The 19688-nt window shown below is 37.8% G+C and overlaps 1 protein-coding gene across 1 annotated transcript in view; it reads right to left on the bottom strand.

Moving 5' to 3' along the window:
- Positions 1-1425: 1425 nt before the first annotated feature.
- TAB3 (TGF-beta activated kinase 1 (MAP3K7) binding protein 3) overlaps positions 1426-19688 on the bottom strand; it is a 29903-nt gene continuing 11640 nt past the window's right edge. Inside the window, exons 4-7 of the mRNA XM_007456849.1 lie at positions 18360-18453; positions 14854-14937; positions 5541-5642; positions 1426-2658 (exon numbers count right to left, since the gene is read on the bottom strand). Coding sequence (XP_007456911.1) covers positions 2510-2658; positions 5541-5642; positions 14854-14937; positions 18360-18453 — 429 coding nt within the window. The 3' untranslated portion in view covers positions 1426-2509. The remainder of the gene's footprint in view (positions 2659-5540; positions 5643-14853; positions 14938-18359; positions 18454-19688) is intronic.

The raw sequence follows: 19688 nt of genomic DNA, 5'->3' as shown, positions 1-19688 counted from the left end.
CACAACCAGAAACGAACATATACAAAACTTCATTAAAAATCAATCTCTGATGTCTCAAACTCCACCCTGTACACCTATCAAATAGACTGAGTTCTCATTTTTCCTGGCAGGTGAAAACAATGATTTACTAGATCTATCACCAAAGGACTGGAACCATGCATCTACTGTATGATGATAACAGTTCAGAAATCTGGATGTACGTTCATGCAATAGTTTTAAAGTCATCTACATGGTTTTAATAAAGCATCAAACGGTTTTCATACATGCTACTTTCATTCTCAACTGACAACTGCCAAGTTAATTGCCGCCACTTCAGCATTATCACTAAGAATACTGGGTAAACCTTTAGCTAGAACATCAAGCAATATATGTATTTTCCCCCTAAATTGTTACTTAATACCAAGTGGGGTTGACCATCACTAAAGAGATGTGAAACCATACAAAGGCAAAAGCATGGGCGTATTACAGAACAGTAGGACTGATAGACTTATTGGAGACTGACAGACACCAGTGTTACTACAAAAGCCTTTAAAGAATGAATGCTGTTTTCAGGTCAGTGCTTTTAAGCCCATCTGCTTTCTCACCTTTATTTTCACAGTTTTGCCACAGTTGTTATATGAGAGATGTTTTATCAGTGTAATTACATAGCCACGCTGACTTTGTGAGACAAGTAGATGTTCTTCAGGACATTTTCCACATATGAAAAATGTTTTCAAAGCTGCAGGTACAGTGTGAAATTATGATTTTGATGATAAGCTATGATAAGTTATGCCTTTGGTTTCATTATGCTATTAAGTGCAGCTGCTTTTTCCAGGTCTGCCAGAGATTACTGCTAAATTAGCATACAGTGACAGCTTGAAGCGCGCGCGCGCGCGTGTGTGTGTGTGTGTGTGGTAGAGGGGGGAGAGAGGAGAGGAGGGGGACGGCTGGTATGGGAGAGTATATATACTCCTCAGGTATAACCTGAGGTAAAATCCTTTAGGATTAGGAAACCTACCAATTTCATTACTGTTTATATTTACCCAAATAGGGGGAAGATTCCAAAATCCAATTTTGAGCTTGGAAGAAAAGTCAACAATCAATGGTAAAGACCTTAATTCAGTGTCCTATTAATAATTTTCTAGTGGTGCACTTTAGTAAGTCAAATGATTTTATATGTCTTCAGTTATTTATACCCTAAAGTTCTAGTTTCATAAATAAAGAGTGCTTTAGTATCACCTGAACTGTCTGAACAAACTCAGTATCATCTCTGAATACAGTATTGTTACATTTTTAAAGTTCTTAGTTTCGAAGTCTGTTGTATTCACCTTTCTCTCAGTCGTTATTTCTTGACTAGCCTTCTCTTTCTCCCCAAATATCGCAGCGTGCAACTTTATGATATTGGCCAACTATAATGTTCCTCACACTATTTTGTGCAAATATATCTTTATTGAACAACTAATATTAATTTTTTTCCACTAAATTAGGATTATGGCACAAAGTATTATCTGTGCTGTAAACATCATGGACTCATCACAAATTGGAAGGAGGGGGAAAACGGCTCTAGGGACTGCAAACATTTCTTAAAGAACCACAGCTGAGCTCAAGATTCCAAGTGGATTTTGGAATGGATTTACATTCAGCATACATTCACTGTGCTATTGGCGAAGCGCAGTTTTACGAGAAGGTCATTCATAAAATCCTAATTTGTAAGGACTTGGCTATTTTAAAAACCAGTGGCCTAATAAAAGCATGCAGTAACTTAAAAAATATATCTATTATGCGGCGTAATTAGGTCTTAGTTACCAGTGTTGGTATAGCTTGATGAATCACTGTACAAGCAAAAGGGATCTTATTACCTCTGATTGTACTTTCGAACAAAGGGCACGATATGCCTAATTCCTGACTGCTACAAATCACATTTTAAAACATTTTGTTTGTGTGTTTGAAATTACCCCTGAAGAAAGCAGCAATTACAAATACCCTTGTTATTTTGCCCCCCGCAGAGAAACATCCTCTGCTTGCTTTTCCCTGTCCTTCTCTTCGGTAGGAAGCAACAGGAAGAAGCCTGGGGAGCCTGGGGTTTTCCAGAGAGCTTGTGACCAGGTATGTCTGCTCTGGCAATTCACAGTTTGTCTGCATAAACTGTAACATGTCACATCATGAATCAAAGTTCTGGTTCATAAAATAAGTAACTTATTTTATAAGTAACTTTAACAGCAGTAACTTTAACAATTGGGGTTGCACAGAAGAGCTCTTGACTTCTCTGTGTACATTCTTTCAGGAGTGAATCCTTTCCCCATTTCAAGTATCCCTTTCTATCTGTAACTCGGCAATGAGTTAAAAGAAAGGGGGAAAAAACCCTCCCCATTTTTCCTTTATTGAGCACAAGCGGCTGCATTGTCACCCTCCCCCCCACCATGTTATCTGAAATGAAAAGGCTGGGCAGATGAACAGATTCCCCAGGTTTCCTTTTTTTCTAATGGGCGCTCAAAGCTTCACTCTCAACCTAGTGCAGACTCTTGGGAATTCAAGTGTACCGTGGCATCTCACACTGCTCACAGCGATTTAGTGCGGGGTGGTTCAGAAAGGTGCAGCTATCACAATTCCATGGAGCCCCTTCATAGTCTTCATCTCGGGGTTGTGTCCGAGGACTCTGTTTGGAGCTACCTGGATGCTCTGAGAGAAGTTAGGAATAAAAGAGAGAAAACAGAAAACAGAGTGATTTCTTTGCTAAGTATAATCCAAACGCAAATTCAAAATTACCCCCCAAAAGCAAGGAAAGTGGTATTGTGAAATGAGAACGCCAAGTAGTATACATAGCTACTAGAAATGCAGAACTAAATAGTAAGTTTATATTTTCTACTTTGTTCTCAACAATGTACAAGAAGTAGATAGAAGTCCAGCACAGACTACCTTCCAAGTTAATTAATTATCTCTCGATAGTGGATAGTTATGCTATATTCCAGCCAAGTGAAAGTAATGAGAAATGTTATTAGTTCTGAAGTTTTCCCTCACAACTTCGGCCCGCCCATGACTCCCACCCCCCCGTTGTACTAGTCATACTATAATCAAACAACCATTGATTAAATGTGTGCCTTCTTCCGTGAGACTTTCAGCTCCACAATACGCATGTTTTTAATCATAATGACCTATAAGTGGTGTGACAGTTCATAAAAAACATTCTATCATAGGGTGGATGGGTATGTCGATCCTTTGATAAATTCAAAGTAGCTGTCCCTGTTTTACAAATCAGGTTTTTCCAGGACCAGAGGTGTAGCTCCAGGAACAATCCAATCCAAAGCCCACAATCCTTTACCATTCCCAAATCCCAGAAACCTCCCCTATTTATCTATCTTAAGAGGCTTGTAGTAGTGGGGGGTGGGATGGATCTGGCCTTAAGGAACAAAGTCCACCTAGGAGAAGCTTGCATTTCTCCTCCTATGCCTTTGAGATGCCAAAGGTCTAGCTGGTCTACTAGGAATGCTTATCTAGGCCATTTTCAAAATGCAAATTTCAAAGGTAACTAACTAACTCTCATCAACAAGAAAAAACTAAAGGGAGGCTAGGTAACATGGAACTTGGCCTGTCAAGGACAAATACAGATCTTAAGTGTCTTCTCTATAAATATTAGTAAAAAAGGTTTAACCATCTAAATAGGTGACCTTGATTTCTTCAATCTGCCAGAAACCCAATTTGAATCCGAACTCTTTTGTAAGTGGTGGGTTTCATGTTACCGTACCTGGTTCATGGCTGACATTTTGGCATGGGAAGTACTGGGTCTCTGCGTGTTTGGATGTATGTATAGATGTGTTGACTGTGGTAATACCCCACACCTACAGTCTACAAAAGAGCTCTATTTAATTGGCTTCAATGAAATTAAGCGCTTATATAAATACTCAGAAATAGAAAACAAACCAAATGAATTTCAGGACCATGATCTAGGATTAATTTTAATGAATGAAAACAAGTTTAAGTTTGTTGGTTTAATGAATACAGACCATAGAGTCATTTGACTAGAAGTCAAATAAGATGTTACTATTCCTGTTACAAAATTTGTCAGCAAGAAAATAAGTTGATATGATGAAACTTTAAAGGTAAATGAGATGAGAGTTTTTAGGTGAACTCTTTAGGAATAATGTTTTAGGACTGCCTACACGGAACAGTTTCTCCAGATTTTTGGTAACTTTTGAAGCCGCTAAATTAAGCAATGGGAATTCACTGAATATTCGGATCGTTTCCAAATAAGATACTAGAACAGTAACTGCTAAACAAGTCTGTTTGAGTTCACTGGTCATGTCTTGGGACCCACTAAAGAAAGAAATTAATTAGGTTATTAAAGAAAGTAGGTTATAGGATATGTTCATAGTTTGTCATACCAGCATTTCCTGATTGGCAAACAAACAGTTCATAATTACTTCTTAGCTTTTGCTAGAATTCTAATTAAAATATGTAAGTAAAAGTACTAAAAACTAATAAGGAAAAACATCTTTGTATGCAAGGAAAAAGAAGGGGCATAAGGAATGAAAGTGTGTTTTGTTAAGAAAGTAATTTTGTCATAAAGGTGGTTATTTCTGAACGGGAAAGAAAATAAGGGAGAAATGAATACGAATGTAGAAAGTTGTAGAAGGTTTGTGAGAAGGGAATTCTATGGGTGGTAAGGACTAAGATTAAATTTGAGTGTGGGAGGGAGACGCGAGAGGGAGGAGATATGGGGATGTATGTATAGCTGATTCACTTTGTTATGAAGCAGAAACTAACACACCATTGTAAAGCAGTTATACTCCAATAAAGATGTTAAACAAAATAAAAAGTACACTAAGAGGAAATCTTAAAAGAAGAAATTTAATGTTAAAGGGAAAGTGGTGCAAAACCTGAACTTGTTATCTCTCTGTTAAGAGTACAAAGTTTTTTTTTTGTTTTTTGGTACGCAGGCCTCTCACTGTTGTGGCCTCTCCCGTTGCAGAGCACAGGCTTCGGACGCGCAGGCTCAGCGGCCATGGCTCACGGGCCCAGCCGCTCTGCGGCATGTGGGACCGGGGCACGAACCCGTGTCCCCTGCAACGGCAGGCGGACTCACAACCACTGCGCCACCAGGGAGGCCCTCTATTAATCTGCTTTTGATAACATATTGTAAAGTCCAGAACTTTCAACTTGTTTTGTATTTATTTACTTGGCCTTGTTTTCTAGATACTATTATTTTTAGAAGACTCTGTCCCATATGGTGGCCACTAGAAATGCAGCCACTCTGAATTGAGATGTACTCTAAGTGTAAAATATACACTATATTTGGAAGATTTAGTATGAAAGAATGTAAAATAAAATACCTAATTTTATATTGATTTCATAGTGAAATGTTACTTCACTTTTCTCTTTTACTTTGGCTAACAGAAAATTTTAAATTATGTTACGTGGCTTCAACTGTTATTTCTATTGGACAGCACAGCCTTAGAAACTCCTTAAGGGAAAAAAAAGGTTGGCCTTTACTTCTGAGAACTCTACATGGGTTTAACACGTGTGTTTGGACATTTTGCACAAACTCCAGACACACAAGTACAAACCATCTGCAGCTGCTGCCTGGGTGTCACGGATATCCTCCTGTACTCTGGAGGTCACGCTAATTCTTCGGGCTTTCCTCTCAACTGTGCAGGTGTCTGATGAGTCTGCATGAGAAGAAGCAAAGCCAGGAAGAAGGGATCAAGCTGTTCATTAGAAGAGCAGACAGGCTCACAAGGACCTTTCACAGAACACACACAGTTGAGTATTTACTCTATTACCTCATGCTACCTTTATTTCTCCCGTGAAGGCAAGTGCCATATTTAATACTGCTCTTACAGCCCCTATCCAGAGCAGTGGATAAGGTTGTATCCACTTTTTCCATCCTAATTACTTGGAATAAATGACTTATTTCACCAGTTTTCCACTTCCTAGTGAGTTAGGGGTGCAAACTCAGTATAATTAAATGTCAATATGAACACAAAATTTGGGAGATTATACTTTAGCAATTCCCTGATTAAACCCATAATTTTCTAGTAACTACTGCTTAAAGTACACCACCCATATAAGGCTAACCAAAGAACACAGTGCATTAATGGTAACAGTAAACCATAATAGCAGTACTTGAACAATCAGAACCAACTCAAAGTAATACTATATACTGATAATACATACTCCCCAATCTTTTCATAAATTCCAGTTACCTGTGTGTGCAAAAGCCTAGCAGACACTTCACAACATGGACTGCAGGCACACCAATTACCAATTTCTTGCTAGAATACTGTTTCTATTAATTTATAGGTAGGTAGTAAGTAGCGTTAAGTAAAGACAAAAAATGGCAGACTTCATAATATGATTTACCCTTAGGAACCAAAGAAAGATCTTACATTTTGTAATCAGTTCGGAGCCCATAAGCAGCCCTCTAGTACAACCTACCTTTGGAAATCAGTGCTCCACAATCCTAAGCGTGGGGCTTAGGCATTTAAACACTGTTATCAGAGGAAAACAAAAGCAGAGTGAACATCTTAGGCTCCAGAGAACAGACTAAGGTAAAATTCTGCTTCTTAGATCTGTTAACCACTTTTATAGCACCACATACCTCCTCTTCTCACTGACTCTTACAACAACCCTGTACAGAAGCACCTCTCTGGATCTGAACAAGGTCAGGTGGCCAAGACAACCAGGACCAGCGCTCAAGTTAAGTTGTACCACACTGAGGTCAGTGCTCTCGCCACTATGAGTTACCAATGTCAAGGTTGGGGGCGGGGGGACGACGATGACTTTCTGAATCAGCTGAGGGAGCTTATCTCACACACACACACACACACACACTTGCGTCGCTTAACTACAAAGTCTGGTCCAAAAAGATTTCTCAGTCTCCCTTTCTGTCTTTCCTTTCTCTCACTCTAATTATCACACTTATTATTCAGATAAACATCTATATTCCACTTGGATATTCTAGGTCTTCTGCATTTCCATACGAATTTTAATTTCTACCAAAAAAAGAAAAAAAAACAGTTAAATCTGGTATTGCATCAATCTGAAAAGAACAGCTACCTTGATTTAATAACAGACATGGTTTATTTAGGTCTTCTTTAATTTCCTTTGGCAGTGTTTTATAATATTCAATGTACATATCTGGTTAAACTTATTAGTAAGTGTCATTTTTTGGATGGTATTGTAATTATCCTTTTATTTCCACTTTCCAATTGTTGGATAATATATATAAGTATGGTTTTTGGATCCTGACCTTATATCCCCAAACCTTGTTAAGTTCACTTATTAATTCTAATAGTTGTTTTTTGGTATCCTTAGATCTTCTTTGCAAATAATCATGTCTTCTGATTTTTTTTTTTTTTTTTTTTTGCGTTATGCGGGCCTCTCACTGTTGTGGCCTCTCCCATTGTGGAGCACAGGCTCCAGACACGCAGGCTCAGCGGCCCTGGCTCATGGGCCTAGCCGCTCCGCATGTGGGATCCTCCCGGACTGGGGCACGAACCCCTGTCCCCTGCATCGGCAGGCGGACTCTCAACCACTGCGCCACCAGGGAAGCCCCTTCTGCTGAATTTTATCAGATGGTTTTCAGTATCTAATGAAATGATCATATGCTTTTTCTCCTTTACTTTCTTAATATTGCATTCCTGAGGCTAAACCCAATTTGGTCATGATGTATTATCTATCTTTTGTTCTACTGTGAATACTTTATAAAGTTTATGTTATGAGGGTTATTGATCTGTAACTTTGTTTTCTTTTGGGGAGGTAGGTAATGTCTGTCAGGTTTTAGAATCAGGGTCCTACTGGCTACATAAAGAAAACCGGAAGCATTCCTTCCCCTTATTTTCTCAGAGTTTGTATGACTGGCATTCTCTCTTCCTTAAATATTTGATAGAATTCACCCACTGGTGCAACCATCTGGGTCGAAAGTTTTCCTTCTGGGAGAACTTTCGATAATGGATTCAATTTCTTTAATTACATATATAACTAGTTATATTTCCATCTTGTTCTCAGTATTGGTAGGCTATATTTTTCAAGGAATGTGTCCATTTCCTCTACGGTGTCGAGTTTATTGGCATAAAGATGTTCACTGCATTCCCTTATTTTAACAGGTAGCCTCATCTTTCATTGCTGATTTTGGTAATCTGTTCTTCTCCGAGATCACTCAACCTGAGAGTTTACTGGCTTTTTTTTGGCTTTGATGCCTTCTTTGTATTTTCTGTCTCATTGATGTTGTTTCTTGTATTTTCTTTCTTTCTTTTCACTTACTTTGTTCTATATTCTTAGGGTAGAATTTTATGTCATTGACATTAGATCTCCTTGTCTTATATGAGCACTGAAGGCTATAGATTTCCTTCTAAGCACTACTTTAACTAACTGTTGTAAACCAGCTCCTGGAAGGTAACCTCGAAAATCTTGAAATTTCTCAAGAGACAAGAGTGTCCTTGTTAATTATGGTGGGCCCTTCAGACCATAGAGTTTATGCTAACTAATTAATCAGGTGGCTCACAGTGGACATATCCCTTAAACAGGGTGAGTCCTCCCACAGCCCTTGAATCAATTAACTGGATTACCACTAGGGAATGCTTCCTTAGTAGATTCAAAGCTGGTACTTGGTAGTCATCCACTAAGATTCTTCTTTGTACCATTTTTAGACAGCAGTAGGCTATTTTAAATGCAGAGCAGTCAAAACATCCACAGTATTGGCTTGGCCAAACAGTTCATTCAGGTTTTTCTCTAACATCTTTCAGACAGAAAAGCCTGAACGAACTGTTTGGCCAACCCCATAGTATTAAACAAAAAAAAGAACATGTACTGCATTGCCACCTATAAATGAAATACTTAAAACACTCTGTACCGAGTGTTGCACACAAAGCTGTTTAGGTTAGGTAACATTATTTTGTGTAGAATTTTAAATTCTCTGATTCATCAGTTTGATGATGTGATTTTAAAATGTTACCCCCCCCCCCCGTTGGTAACTTTTCTAAGTAAAGGCCTTCTCCAATATTGTATGTCCTCATGATCAACCTACCTTGAGTTCTTTAAACCAAAGAGGATTAAGATATGAAATGCATACTTCACCGCAGGCTTGAGAATTATAAGAATGGAGAAGGAAAAGATTAATTTTTTAAGATACTGCAATGCTAGTTGTACATTTGGTACATAAAACTCAAAAGATTTAATACCACACAGAAATGATTTAATAACTATGCAAAAGTGATTCCTCAAATCTTGGTCATGTAGGATTTCCTTTGTCCTAGTCCCAATGTAATTGTTATGCCTGCCTGTTGAGTACACAAGGATTCTTCCCATTACACTGTAAGAAAGAATTATCTTTTAGGACTATAGTTTTTATAATGCTGAGTAAATTTAAACTACATTATATACAGTTTCAACTTATTCTGGGGGGAGGGAGACTGTAGAAGAACTTGAGCTCACCTGCTCTCACCAAGACACCAAAATCACAACAAACTGCTGAACAACAATCAACAAAAAAAAACACTGGAACCTGCCAAAAAAGATATTCTACATCCAAAGGCAAAGAAGCAGCCACGAAGAGATGGTAGGAGGGGCACTTTCCCCATATAATCAAATCCCATACCCACCAGGTGGGAGACCCACAAACTGAAAAATAATTATATGGCAGAGATTCTCCCAAAGGATGAGGGAATGTAAATTGGTATAGCCACTGTGGAAAAAACAGTAAGGAGATTTCTCAAAAAACTAAAAATAGAGCTACCATACAATCCAGCAGTCCCACTCCTGGGCATAATATATCTATCTGGAGAAAACCATACTTCAAAAAGATGCATGCACCCCAGTGTTCACTAAAGCTCTATTTACAATAGCCAGGGCATGGAAGCAACCTAAATGTCCATTTACAGAGGAATGGATAAAGAGATGTGGTACATATATACAACGGAATACTACTCAGCCATAAAAAGAATGAAATAATGCCATTTGCAGCAACACGGGTGGACCTAGAGATTATCATACTAAGCAAAGTGAGTCTGAGAAAGACAAATATCATATAATATCACTTATCTGTGGATTCTCAAAAAAGGGTACAAGTTCACTTATCTACAAAATAGAGTTATAGATAGACGTAGAAAACAAACTTGGGGGTAAGGGTGGGAGGGATAAGTTGGGAGATTGACATAGACAGACACACTACTGTATATAAAACAGATAACTAATAAGGACCTACTATACAGCACAGGGAACTCTACTCAACATTCTGTAATGGCCTATATGGGAAAGAATCTAAAAACGAGTGGATATATGTATGTATAACTGATTCACTTTGCTATACACCTGAAACTAACACAACATTGTAAATCAACCATACTCCAATAAAAGTTAAAAAACAAAAAGAAAACTCATGGGGACCAGAAACCAAAAATCTACAACAGATACACACACAAAAGAGAAAAAGCAATCCAAACACAACACTGAAGATAGTCATCAAATCACAAGAGAACAAAAGAGGAAGAGAAAAGACATGCAAAAACAAATCCAAAACAATTAGGAGAATGGCAACAAGCACATACGTATCTATAATTACCTTAAACGTAAAAGGACTGAATGCTCCAACAAGGAGACACAGACTGGCTGAATGGAAACAAAAACAAGACCCCTGTATATGCTGCCTCCAAGAGACCCAATTCAGATCTAGGAACACATACAGACTGAAAGTGACAGGATGGGAAAAGATATTCCATGCAAATGGAAATCAAAAGAGAGCTGGAGTAGCAATTCTCGTATCAGACAAAATAGCCTTTACAATAAAGACTGTTACAAGAGACAAAGAAGGACACTGCATAATGATCAAGGGACCAATCCAAGAAGAAGATATAACAATTGTAAATATCTGTGCACCCAACATAGGAACACCTCGATAAGGCAAATGCTAACAGCCTTCAAACTAGAAATTAACAGTAACACATTCATAGTGGCAGACTTCAACACCCCACGTACATCAATGGACACATCATCCACACAGAAAATCAATAAGAAAACAAAGGCCTTAAGATGACACATTAGACCAGATGCACTTAATTGCTATTTATAGAGCATTCCATCCAAAAGCAGCCGAATACACATTCTTCTCAAGTGCACATGGAACGTTCTCCAGGATTGATCACATGCTGGGCACAAACTGAGCCTCAGTAAATTTACGAATATTGAAATGATATCAGCATCTTTTCAAACCACAACACTATGAGATTAGAAATGAACTACTACAAGAAGAAAAGTGCAAAAAACAAACACGTGGAGGCTAAACAACATGGTACTAACCAACCAATGGATCACTGAAGAAATCACAAAATGCCTAGGGACAAATGAAAAAAAAGCACAACGATCTAAAACATGGACACAGCAAAAGCAGTTCTAAGAGGGAAGTTTACAGCAATACCATCTTACCTCAGGAAATAAGAAAAATCTCAAATAAACAACCTAACCTTACACCTAAATTAACTTGGAAGAGAACAAACAAAACCTAAAATTTGTGGAGAAAGAAATGAGACAAAGAAAAAATAGAGAAGATCAATGAAACTGAAAGCCAGTTCTTGGAAAAAGGTAAGCAAAATTGATAAACCTTTAGCCAGACTCATCAAGATAAAGAGGGAGAGGGCTCAAATCAATAAAACTAGAAATGAAAAAGGAGAAGTTTACAACAGACACCGCAGAAATACAAAGCATCCTAAGAGACTACTACAAGCAACTCTATGCCAAAAAAATGGACATCCCAGAAGAAATGGACAAACTCTTGGAAAGGTACAATCTCCTAAGACTGAAGAAATAGAAAATACGAAGAGACCAATCACAAGCACTGAAATTGAAAGTGTGATTAAAAATCTTCCAACAAACAAAAGCCCAGGACCAGAGGGCTTCACAGGTGAATTCTATCAAACATTTAGAGAGGCGCTAACACCCATCCTTCTCAAACTCTTGCAAAATATAGCAGAGGGAGGAACACTCCCAGACTCGATCTACAAAGGCCACCACCACCCTGGTACCAAAACCAGAGAAAGATGTCACAAAGAAAACTACAGGCCAATGTCACTGATGAACAGAGATGCAAAAATCCTCAACAAAATACTAGCAAACAGAGTCCAACAGCACATTAAAAGGATCATACACAATGATCAACTGGGATTTATCCTAGGGATGCAAGGATTCTTCAGTATCTACAAATCAATTGGTGTGATACATACATTAACATACTGAAGAATAAAAACCATACGATCATCGCAATAGATGCGAAAAAAGCTTTTGACAAAATTCAACACCCATGTATGATAAAAACTCTCCAGAAAGTGGGCACAGAGGAAACCTGCCTCAACATAACAAAGGCCATATATGACAAACCCACAGCAAACATCATTCTCAATGGTGAAAACCTGAAAGCATTTCCTCTAAGATCAGGCAGAAGACAAGGATGTCCACTCTAGCCACTTTTTTGGAAGTCCTAGCCACAGCAATCAGAGAAGAAAAAGAAACAAAAGGAATCCAAATGGGAAAAGAACAAGTAAAACTGTCACTGTTTACAGACAACATCATACTATACATGGAAAATCCTAAAGATGCCAGAAAACTATTAGGAGCTCATCAATGAATTTGGTGAAGTTGCAGGGTACAAAATTAATACACAGAAATCTGTTGCATTCCTATACGTGAACAATGAAAGATCAGAAAGAGACATTAAGGGGAAAATCTCATTTACCATCGCATCAAAAAGAAGAAAATACCTAGGAATAAACCTACCGAAAGAGGTCAAAGACCTATACTCTGAAAACCACAGGGCACTAATGAATGAAATCGGAGATGACACAGAAAGATGGAAAGACAGACCATGTTCTTGGATTTGAAGATTCAATACTGTTATAAATGACCACACTACCCAAGGCAATCTACAGATTCCATGCAGTCCCTATCAAATTACCAATGACACTTTTCACAGAATCAGAACAACAAAATTTTGAAATTTGTATGGAGACACAAAAGACCCTGAATAACCAAAGCAATCCTGAGAAAGAAAAACGGAGCTGGAGGAATCAAAGCTACAGTAATCAAGACAGTCTGGTAATGGCACAAAAACAGAAATACAGATCAGAATAGAAAGCCCAGAGAAACACACACCTATGGTTACCTAATCTATGACAATGGAGACAAGAACATACAGTGGAGGAAAGACAGTCTCTTCAATAAGTGGTGCTGGGAAACCCGGACAGCTACATGTAAAAGAATGAAATTAGAACATTCTCTAACACCATACAGAAAAAGGAACTCAAAATGGATCAAAGACCTAAATGTAAGACCAGATATTATAAAACTCTTAGAAGAAAAACATAGGCAAAACACTCTTTGACATAAATCGCAGCGATTATGTTTTTGGATCCACCTCCCAGAGTAATGAAAATAAAAAACAAAAAAAACCCCAGTGGAATCGAATTCAACTTAAAAGCATTTGCACAGCAAAGGAAACCATCAACAAAACAAAAGTCAACCCCCAGAATGGGAGAAAATATTTGCAAATGATGCGATCCACAAGGGATTAGTCTTCAAAATATACAAACAGTTCATGCAGCTCGATATCAAAATACAAACAACCCAATCATAAAATGGGCAGAAGACCTAAACAGACATTTCTCCAAAGAAGACATACAGATGGCCAAGAGGCACAGGAAAAGATGCTCAACGCCACTGATTATTAGAGAAATGCAAGTCAAAACGTAGTTTTGACTTGCATTTCTCTATCACCTCACACCAGTGAGAATGGCCACCATCAAAAAATCTAGAAACAATAAATGCTGGAGAGGATGCGGACAAAAGGGAACCTCCTACACTGTTGGTGGGAATGTCAAGTGGTACAACCCCTGTGGAGAACACTATGAGGAGGTTCCTTTAAAAACTAAAAACGGAACTACCGTATGTTCCAGCAATCCCACTCCTGGGCATACATCTGGAGAAAACCATATTTTGAAAAGGTACCTGCACCCCAATGTTCATCGCAGCACTGTTTACAACAGGCAAGGCATGGAAGCAACATAAATGCCCATCGACAGAGGAATGGATAAAGAAGGTATGGAAGATGTGGGGCGCGCGCGCGCACACACACACACACACACACACACACGCTGGAATATTACTCAGCCATAAAAAGAATGAAACAGTCCCATTTGCAGCAACATGGATGGGCCCAGAGATTATCATACTGAGTGAAGTAAGTCGGACAGAAAAAGACAAATATCATACGGTATCACTTACATGTGCAATCTAAAAAAATGATATAAATGAACTTCTTCACAAAACAGAAACAGACTCAGACTTCAAAAACAAACCTACAGTTAGTTACCAAAGGGGAAGGACGGTGGGGGAGGAATAAATTAGGACCTTGGGATTAACATATACACGACTATATATAAAACAGATACTCAACAAGGACCTACTTCTAGCACAGGGAACTCTACTCAATAGTCTGTAATAACCTACATGGGAAAAGAATCTCAATAGTCTGTAGTAACCTACATGGGAAAAGAATCTGAAAAAAGAATGGGTATATGTATAACAGAACCAAATTCACTGTACACCTGAAACTAACGTAACAGTGTAAATCAACTATACAAAATAACAATTTTTTTCAAGTTATTTTTTAAAAAATAAATTGTATATCGTATTTTAGTTACCTTTGACCTCTAGGAGTTATTTAGTACTTTTTAGAAATTAAGGTTTTGGGGACATTTCATTATTGCCACAGTAACATCAATAGGGTAACTTTTAAAATGCTATCTCTAATGGAAATTTCTTCAGCTTTTTAGGTGAACTGCCAAGGAATTTTCATATTCATTTCTCTGACGTCTGTGACATTTCCCTACTTACCTTTTTTAGGTGGCTTGGGTGGTACAACTGGACCAGGTTCTATGTTGTCATAAAAATTATTCATAGCTTTTGGATCAAAGTTACCTATAAAGAAAATAAAATCAGCAAGCATTTAGGACTCTTTCTGCTGTTATTTGAAATTTTTCTTGAGGAAAATATGGAAATGAAACATGTAAAAAGGGGAACTGTTTTTCCAGGGTTTCAAAACTCATTATACTATCCTACCCTTCTCCCACTGAAATCATTTTACCATTTTGAGAAAATACCCAAGCAAACTACCACTTCAGTGTCTTTCTACAACGTATCACCTAAAGGAACATTTTTCTAACTATACAGCTCATCTCTTTACACAGGATTAAGTATGTGGCGCACATAGGGAGGTAAATGAAGAAGAGAAAGGATGACTGAACTGTTTTCTCTGTTTGTTTTGATTTTAATGAACAAAACCATGAGAAAGCTCACGTTTATGTCTTTCATATTAACCTTAAAATTTTATCCATTATAAATTCAAGTATGGAAGAAGCTAAACATAAATTTACCAAGATTAATCAAGTTGTTATGATATCAGCAGCTCAGGGATTCCTATCTTCAAGAAAAGGAGAATCTTAAATGTTCCCTACAGACTTATCAATAAAAGATGATATGCTGCCAATTTCAGAATAACAGATAGAACAATCTCACCTCTCTCAAAATGTTCACTCCCTGATGCAGTGTCTGTTTCAGCCCCTTCTCCTGACATGACTCCGGCAAGATCAGTTTTGATCCAATGCCAACTTTGGGTCCTACCTTCACATCTGTGAACCCATCATCGCAATCTGCCAGTTCTGCGTAATTCCAGTTAAGCTTTGAAACTGTATACATGTTTATTTACAGAGGATGATATGTGGTACTGAAAGTTCAAATATATTGGATCTCTTGATTTCTAGACCTAATTTTCTCCCTCGACAAAAGTTTTCCTCACCAAAACCAACAATGAAGCTGCTTTTCATCAACTCGCGCACTGATTTGTATCTAACCTAAATGCCCTGCCCCCCAAAATGTCTAGATTCCTTCTCTGGCTTAATAATTTAGGCTGAAAACTCAGTATAAAATTTTTCCACAGGATGGAGGAGTAGAATTTAGTATAAAATGGATATATTTGGACCCCTTATGAAGGGAGATTTAGAACTGCTTAAGCACCAAAAAGAGCTCTTTGTTGCCCAACAGATAGCAAAAACACAGCTCTTCGTTTATAAAACCTCAATAACGGTTTTCCTTGCAGGTACTATACACAAATGCTTTTAATCCATTTAGATATGCTATTTTAAAATAATTTTCTGAAAATAATTCCTGTGATGGCTCATGAAAGCCACAATGCTATTTCATTTATTAACTAGATCTTTTTATGCTTTAAGATGCTGCATAAGTATTTCCTCAATTACTTAAGTTACAGCTGATGATCTAATTTCTAGATCCCATAAGGCTTACTAAAAATATCCCAACCAAATGTTTCAGTGTTTCTTGTTTAGCTTCAAAGAACACATTAAGCAAAAAAATTGATGCAACCTTCTAATATAGTAGCAATAGTTTGTCTAACCCCCACGCAGTAGTTCTTTCATTGCTTAAAGCTACTAGGCTGTAGAGTCCCCTAGGCTTCTGAAATTAACTTCAAGGGTACCCAACCAGATTGCTCAACTTTCACATGGAAATGTGCTTCTGTCTATTGTTCACAGAGTTCCGTATCTTTTTGGTTCCCCTGCTTCTACTGTATAATCTTGCCTTAAAATGGCAACGGGGTACTTTAAAATACAGTAGAAGCTCTCTTAGCTGCCATAATCAAGTGGCGGTGGGGGAGGGGTGGCTGACTAAAACGGAATTCTGAAGAAAAATTACATGCCAACTTTATTATTTATTTTTGGCCGCTTTGGGTCGGTTGCTGCGTGCAGGCTTCTTTCTAGTTGCGGTGAGCGGGGGCTACTCTTCTTTGCAGTGTGTGGGCTTCTCATTGTGGTGGCTTCTCTTGTTGCAGAGCATGGGCTCTAGGCGCGGGCCTCAGTAGTTGTGGCTCGCAGGCTCTAGAGCGCAGGCTCAGTAGTTGTGGTGCACGGGCTTAGTTGCTCCGTGGCATGCGGGATCTTCCCGGACCAGGGCTCGAACCCATGTCCCCTGCATTGGCAGGCGGATTCTTATCCACTGTGCCACCAGGGAAGCCCAGGCCCACTTTAATGTAACAAAACATATAAACATAGCAATATTTTAATGTTGGACCAAGACCTTTTCTTGATGTATCTGTTGACCAGACTTCTATATTGTCTTTCTTAAATTAACTACACCCATCATGATGATCTAAAGTGGGGGTGGGCAGGCAAACTTCTTCTGTAAAGGGCCAGATAATAAAAGTTTTAGGCTCTGTGGACCTGTAATACAGGTGTAAGCCCTCAACTGCTGTTGAAACACAAAAGCAGCCCCAGACAATATGCAGACAAATGGTCTGGCTATGTTCCACTAAAACTATTTACAGAAACAGAGAGCAGGCTAGTTTGCTGCACCCTGATCTATAATTCCCTGTTTTGATTTTAGAATGGAGCAAAAAAGATACTTTAAGAACATTTAATTTGAGAATAGAATCCTCTTAGAGTTTTGACTTTCCTCTGTAATCCTTTTCAGTTGTTTTCACCCGTATCTAATTCACAGTCCCTATATATTTCTTTTTTAAAGTGTTTGCCTTTGAGTCTTTAAAAAGCAGTTGCCTATGGCTTTTATAGAAAGAGCAGCTTCTCCAGCATTCATGTCAGTTTTGAAAACATTATGCCAGTTACAATACTTCTGTAATTTAAACGGGTTTAAAAACAGGCACAACTGACTCTTGGTAAACAGACAATTGAGCTGATGTGAGCAATAGTACAGAGACATGCCAGAATGCAGCCTCCTGGCTCTGTATTTTACAGAGGAAAATGAAGAATATCTCTAACCCGGCGAGTAGGGTACATCAAAGTCAATTAAGAGAGCTTCTACTGTAGTACACTTCTATAAGAGAGCCAAAAAAAAAAACCCCCAAAACAAAATACCTAAGATAGAGTTGAATGTTTTCATGTAACAGATAACATAAAAAACCGCATATGGAACTTATTTTTAAAGTGAGAAATCTGATGTTCTGATTTGGGATCCCTATTTTTACAGATATCTTAGATGACTATCACATAATATAAATCTACTAAGTTTTAGAATTAATAAACCCCAGCAATTTATAAAATATTCACAGTGCATGACTAAAAGAGGATAAATACAGAGTAACAACATAAAACAGTCTAAATGGTTAAGAACTTAATGATGAAGTTGCCAAAGTAATACTATTTTTTGATCACCCAAATCTGATCTATGACCATGGAGTGAGGGATCTCTACCAGGACTGATCTTTTAAGAGAGAGTTTTTCTCCATTATATCTGTAAAACCAAAATGATTGCTATTGAAGCAGCTTAAAACACCACACTATTACTTATGGTTTACCAAATAATCAAGTCTATACCTCTAGATTGAAGGAGGTCAACTTCTTTCAGTGTACAGTCAACATTTATCTGGAGTTGTCTGTTCATGCTTCTCAATCTTGTCATTTCCTCAGGCTAGTAAGAAAGGACCCAAAATAGCAATTGTGGGAAAGTCATTATCAAGCCCAACATTTAAGAACTGCTATTCACGTTAATCGTTCTGATTGGTTATTACCAAGAAAATGGCCCTAATCCATTAGAGGGCATGTTTAAGAAGTCCTGTATGTTTTTCAAGGAATAAAGTGGTGACATCAATATGGCCACATATAAACAAAATCTGCATATAATGTGGCGGGGCTGTAATACTACACTATGTTCTCTCATACAGATACTACCATATTTTAATCACAAAGCATTGGGAGTATTTTACTTCTACGTTTTCATGGTAAGGGAAACTAAGAATCAACCTTTTAAACAAGCAACGTCCACGATTTTAGTCTCGTCAAGGCTGGTAAAAATTACCACAGTACTAATTTTAATTAATGCTTATTAATTGTCAGGCACTATGTTCACCAGAATTCTCTCATTCTTTCCTCAAAACAATCTTCCCAGGTAAGTACTGATATCACCCCCAATTTTTACATGAGAAAGCTGAGGCGCAAAGAAGTTATATCTTTTTCCCAAGGTTATAAGAAACATAATTGATAATGCCAGGATTTATATAGAGGTCTTCCGTATAAACTTACATAGAAATCTTTTTGTCTTCTTTTCTAGATCAAAGGAAGCTATTAATCTAGTACATGAAAATTTCAGAAACAAATGGATTCCATTCTTCCTCCAACTCTGTTTCCTTCTGCCTTGACCTTTCCAGCCCAGCCTACTCCCTAGGTCTTTCAGTGAGACTCTGAAATGTGAAGAGAGCCCTATTTTTCAGTTAAATAAAGCTTTTTGGAAGCTGCTACTTCCCTCGAGATTCTGAATTTCCTTACTATTTACATATATGTACAGTAAAAAATAAGAGTTTAGACTCCAGAGGCATGGGTACTGAATCTTTCAGCACAGCACAGCTATTAACCCGGTTACTCAGGTGATTTCAACTACATGAAGTAAAAGACAATAAAATCCTATTCTGTTAAAAACATGTAGTTTTGCTAAAAACTAAATACAAAAGTGAAGAAAAATAAGCAAAATGGGTTATCTTAATTACCAATAACGCAAGATATTATGCTGTTAGGCCATATTATCAGAATAACTGGGAATGCCCATTAAATTAGCAGGTGTCAAAAGTTTTAAATGATATAACAGGCAGAATATAATAAGAGCTACAATCCCTTAGAATGCTAGGGGAACAGAAAAGTCATTGAGAAATA

This window comes from Lipotes vexillifer, unplaced genomic scaffold (genome assembly GCF_000442215.2).
Source record: "Lipotes vexillifer unplaced genomic scaffold, Lipotes_vexillifer_v1.1 scaffold207, whole genome shotgun sequence".
Taxonomy (NCBI): domain Eukaryota; kingdom Metazoa; phylum Chordata; class Mammalia; order Artiodactyla; family Lipotidae; genus Lipotes; species Lipotes vexillifer.
The sequence above is the reverse complement of the archived record's forward strand: the minus strand, read 5'-3'. Positions and strand labels throughout refer to the sequence as shown.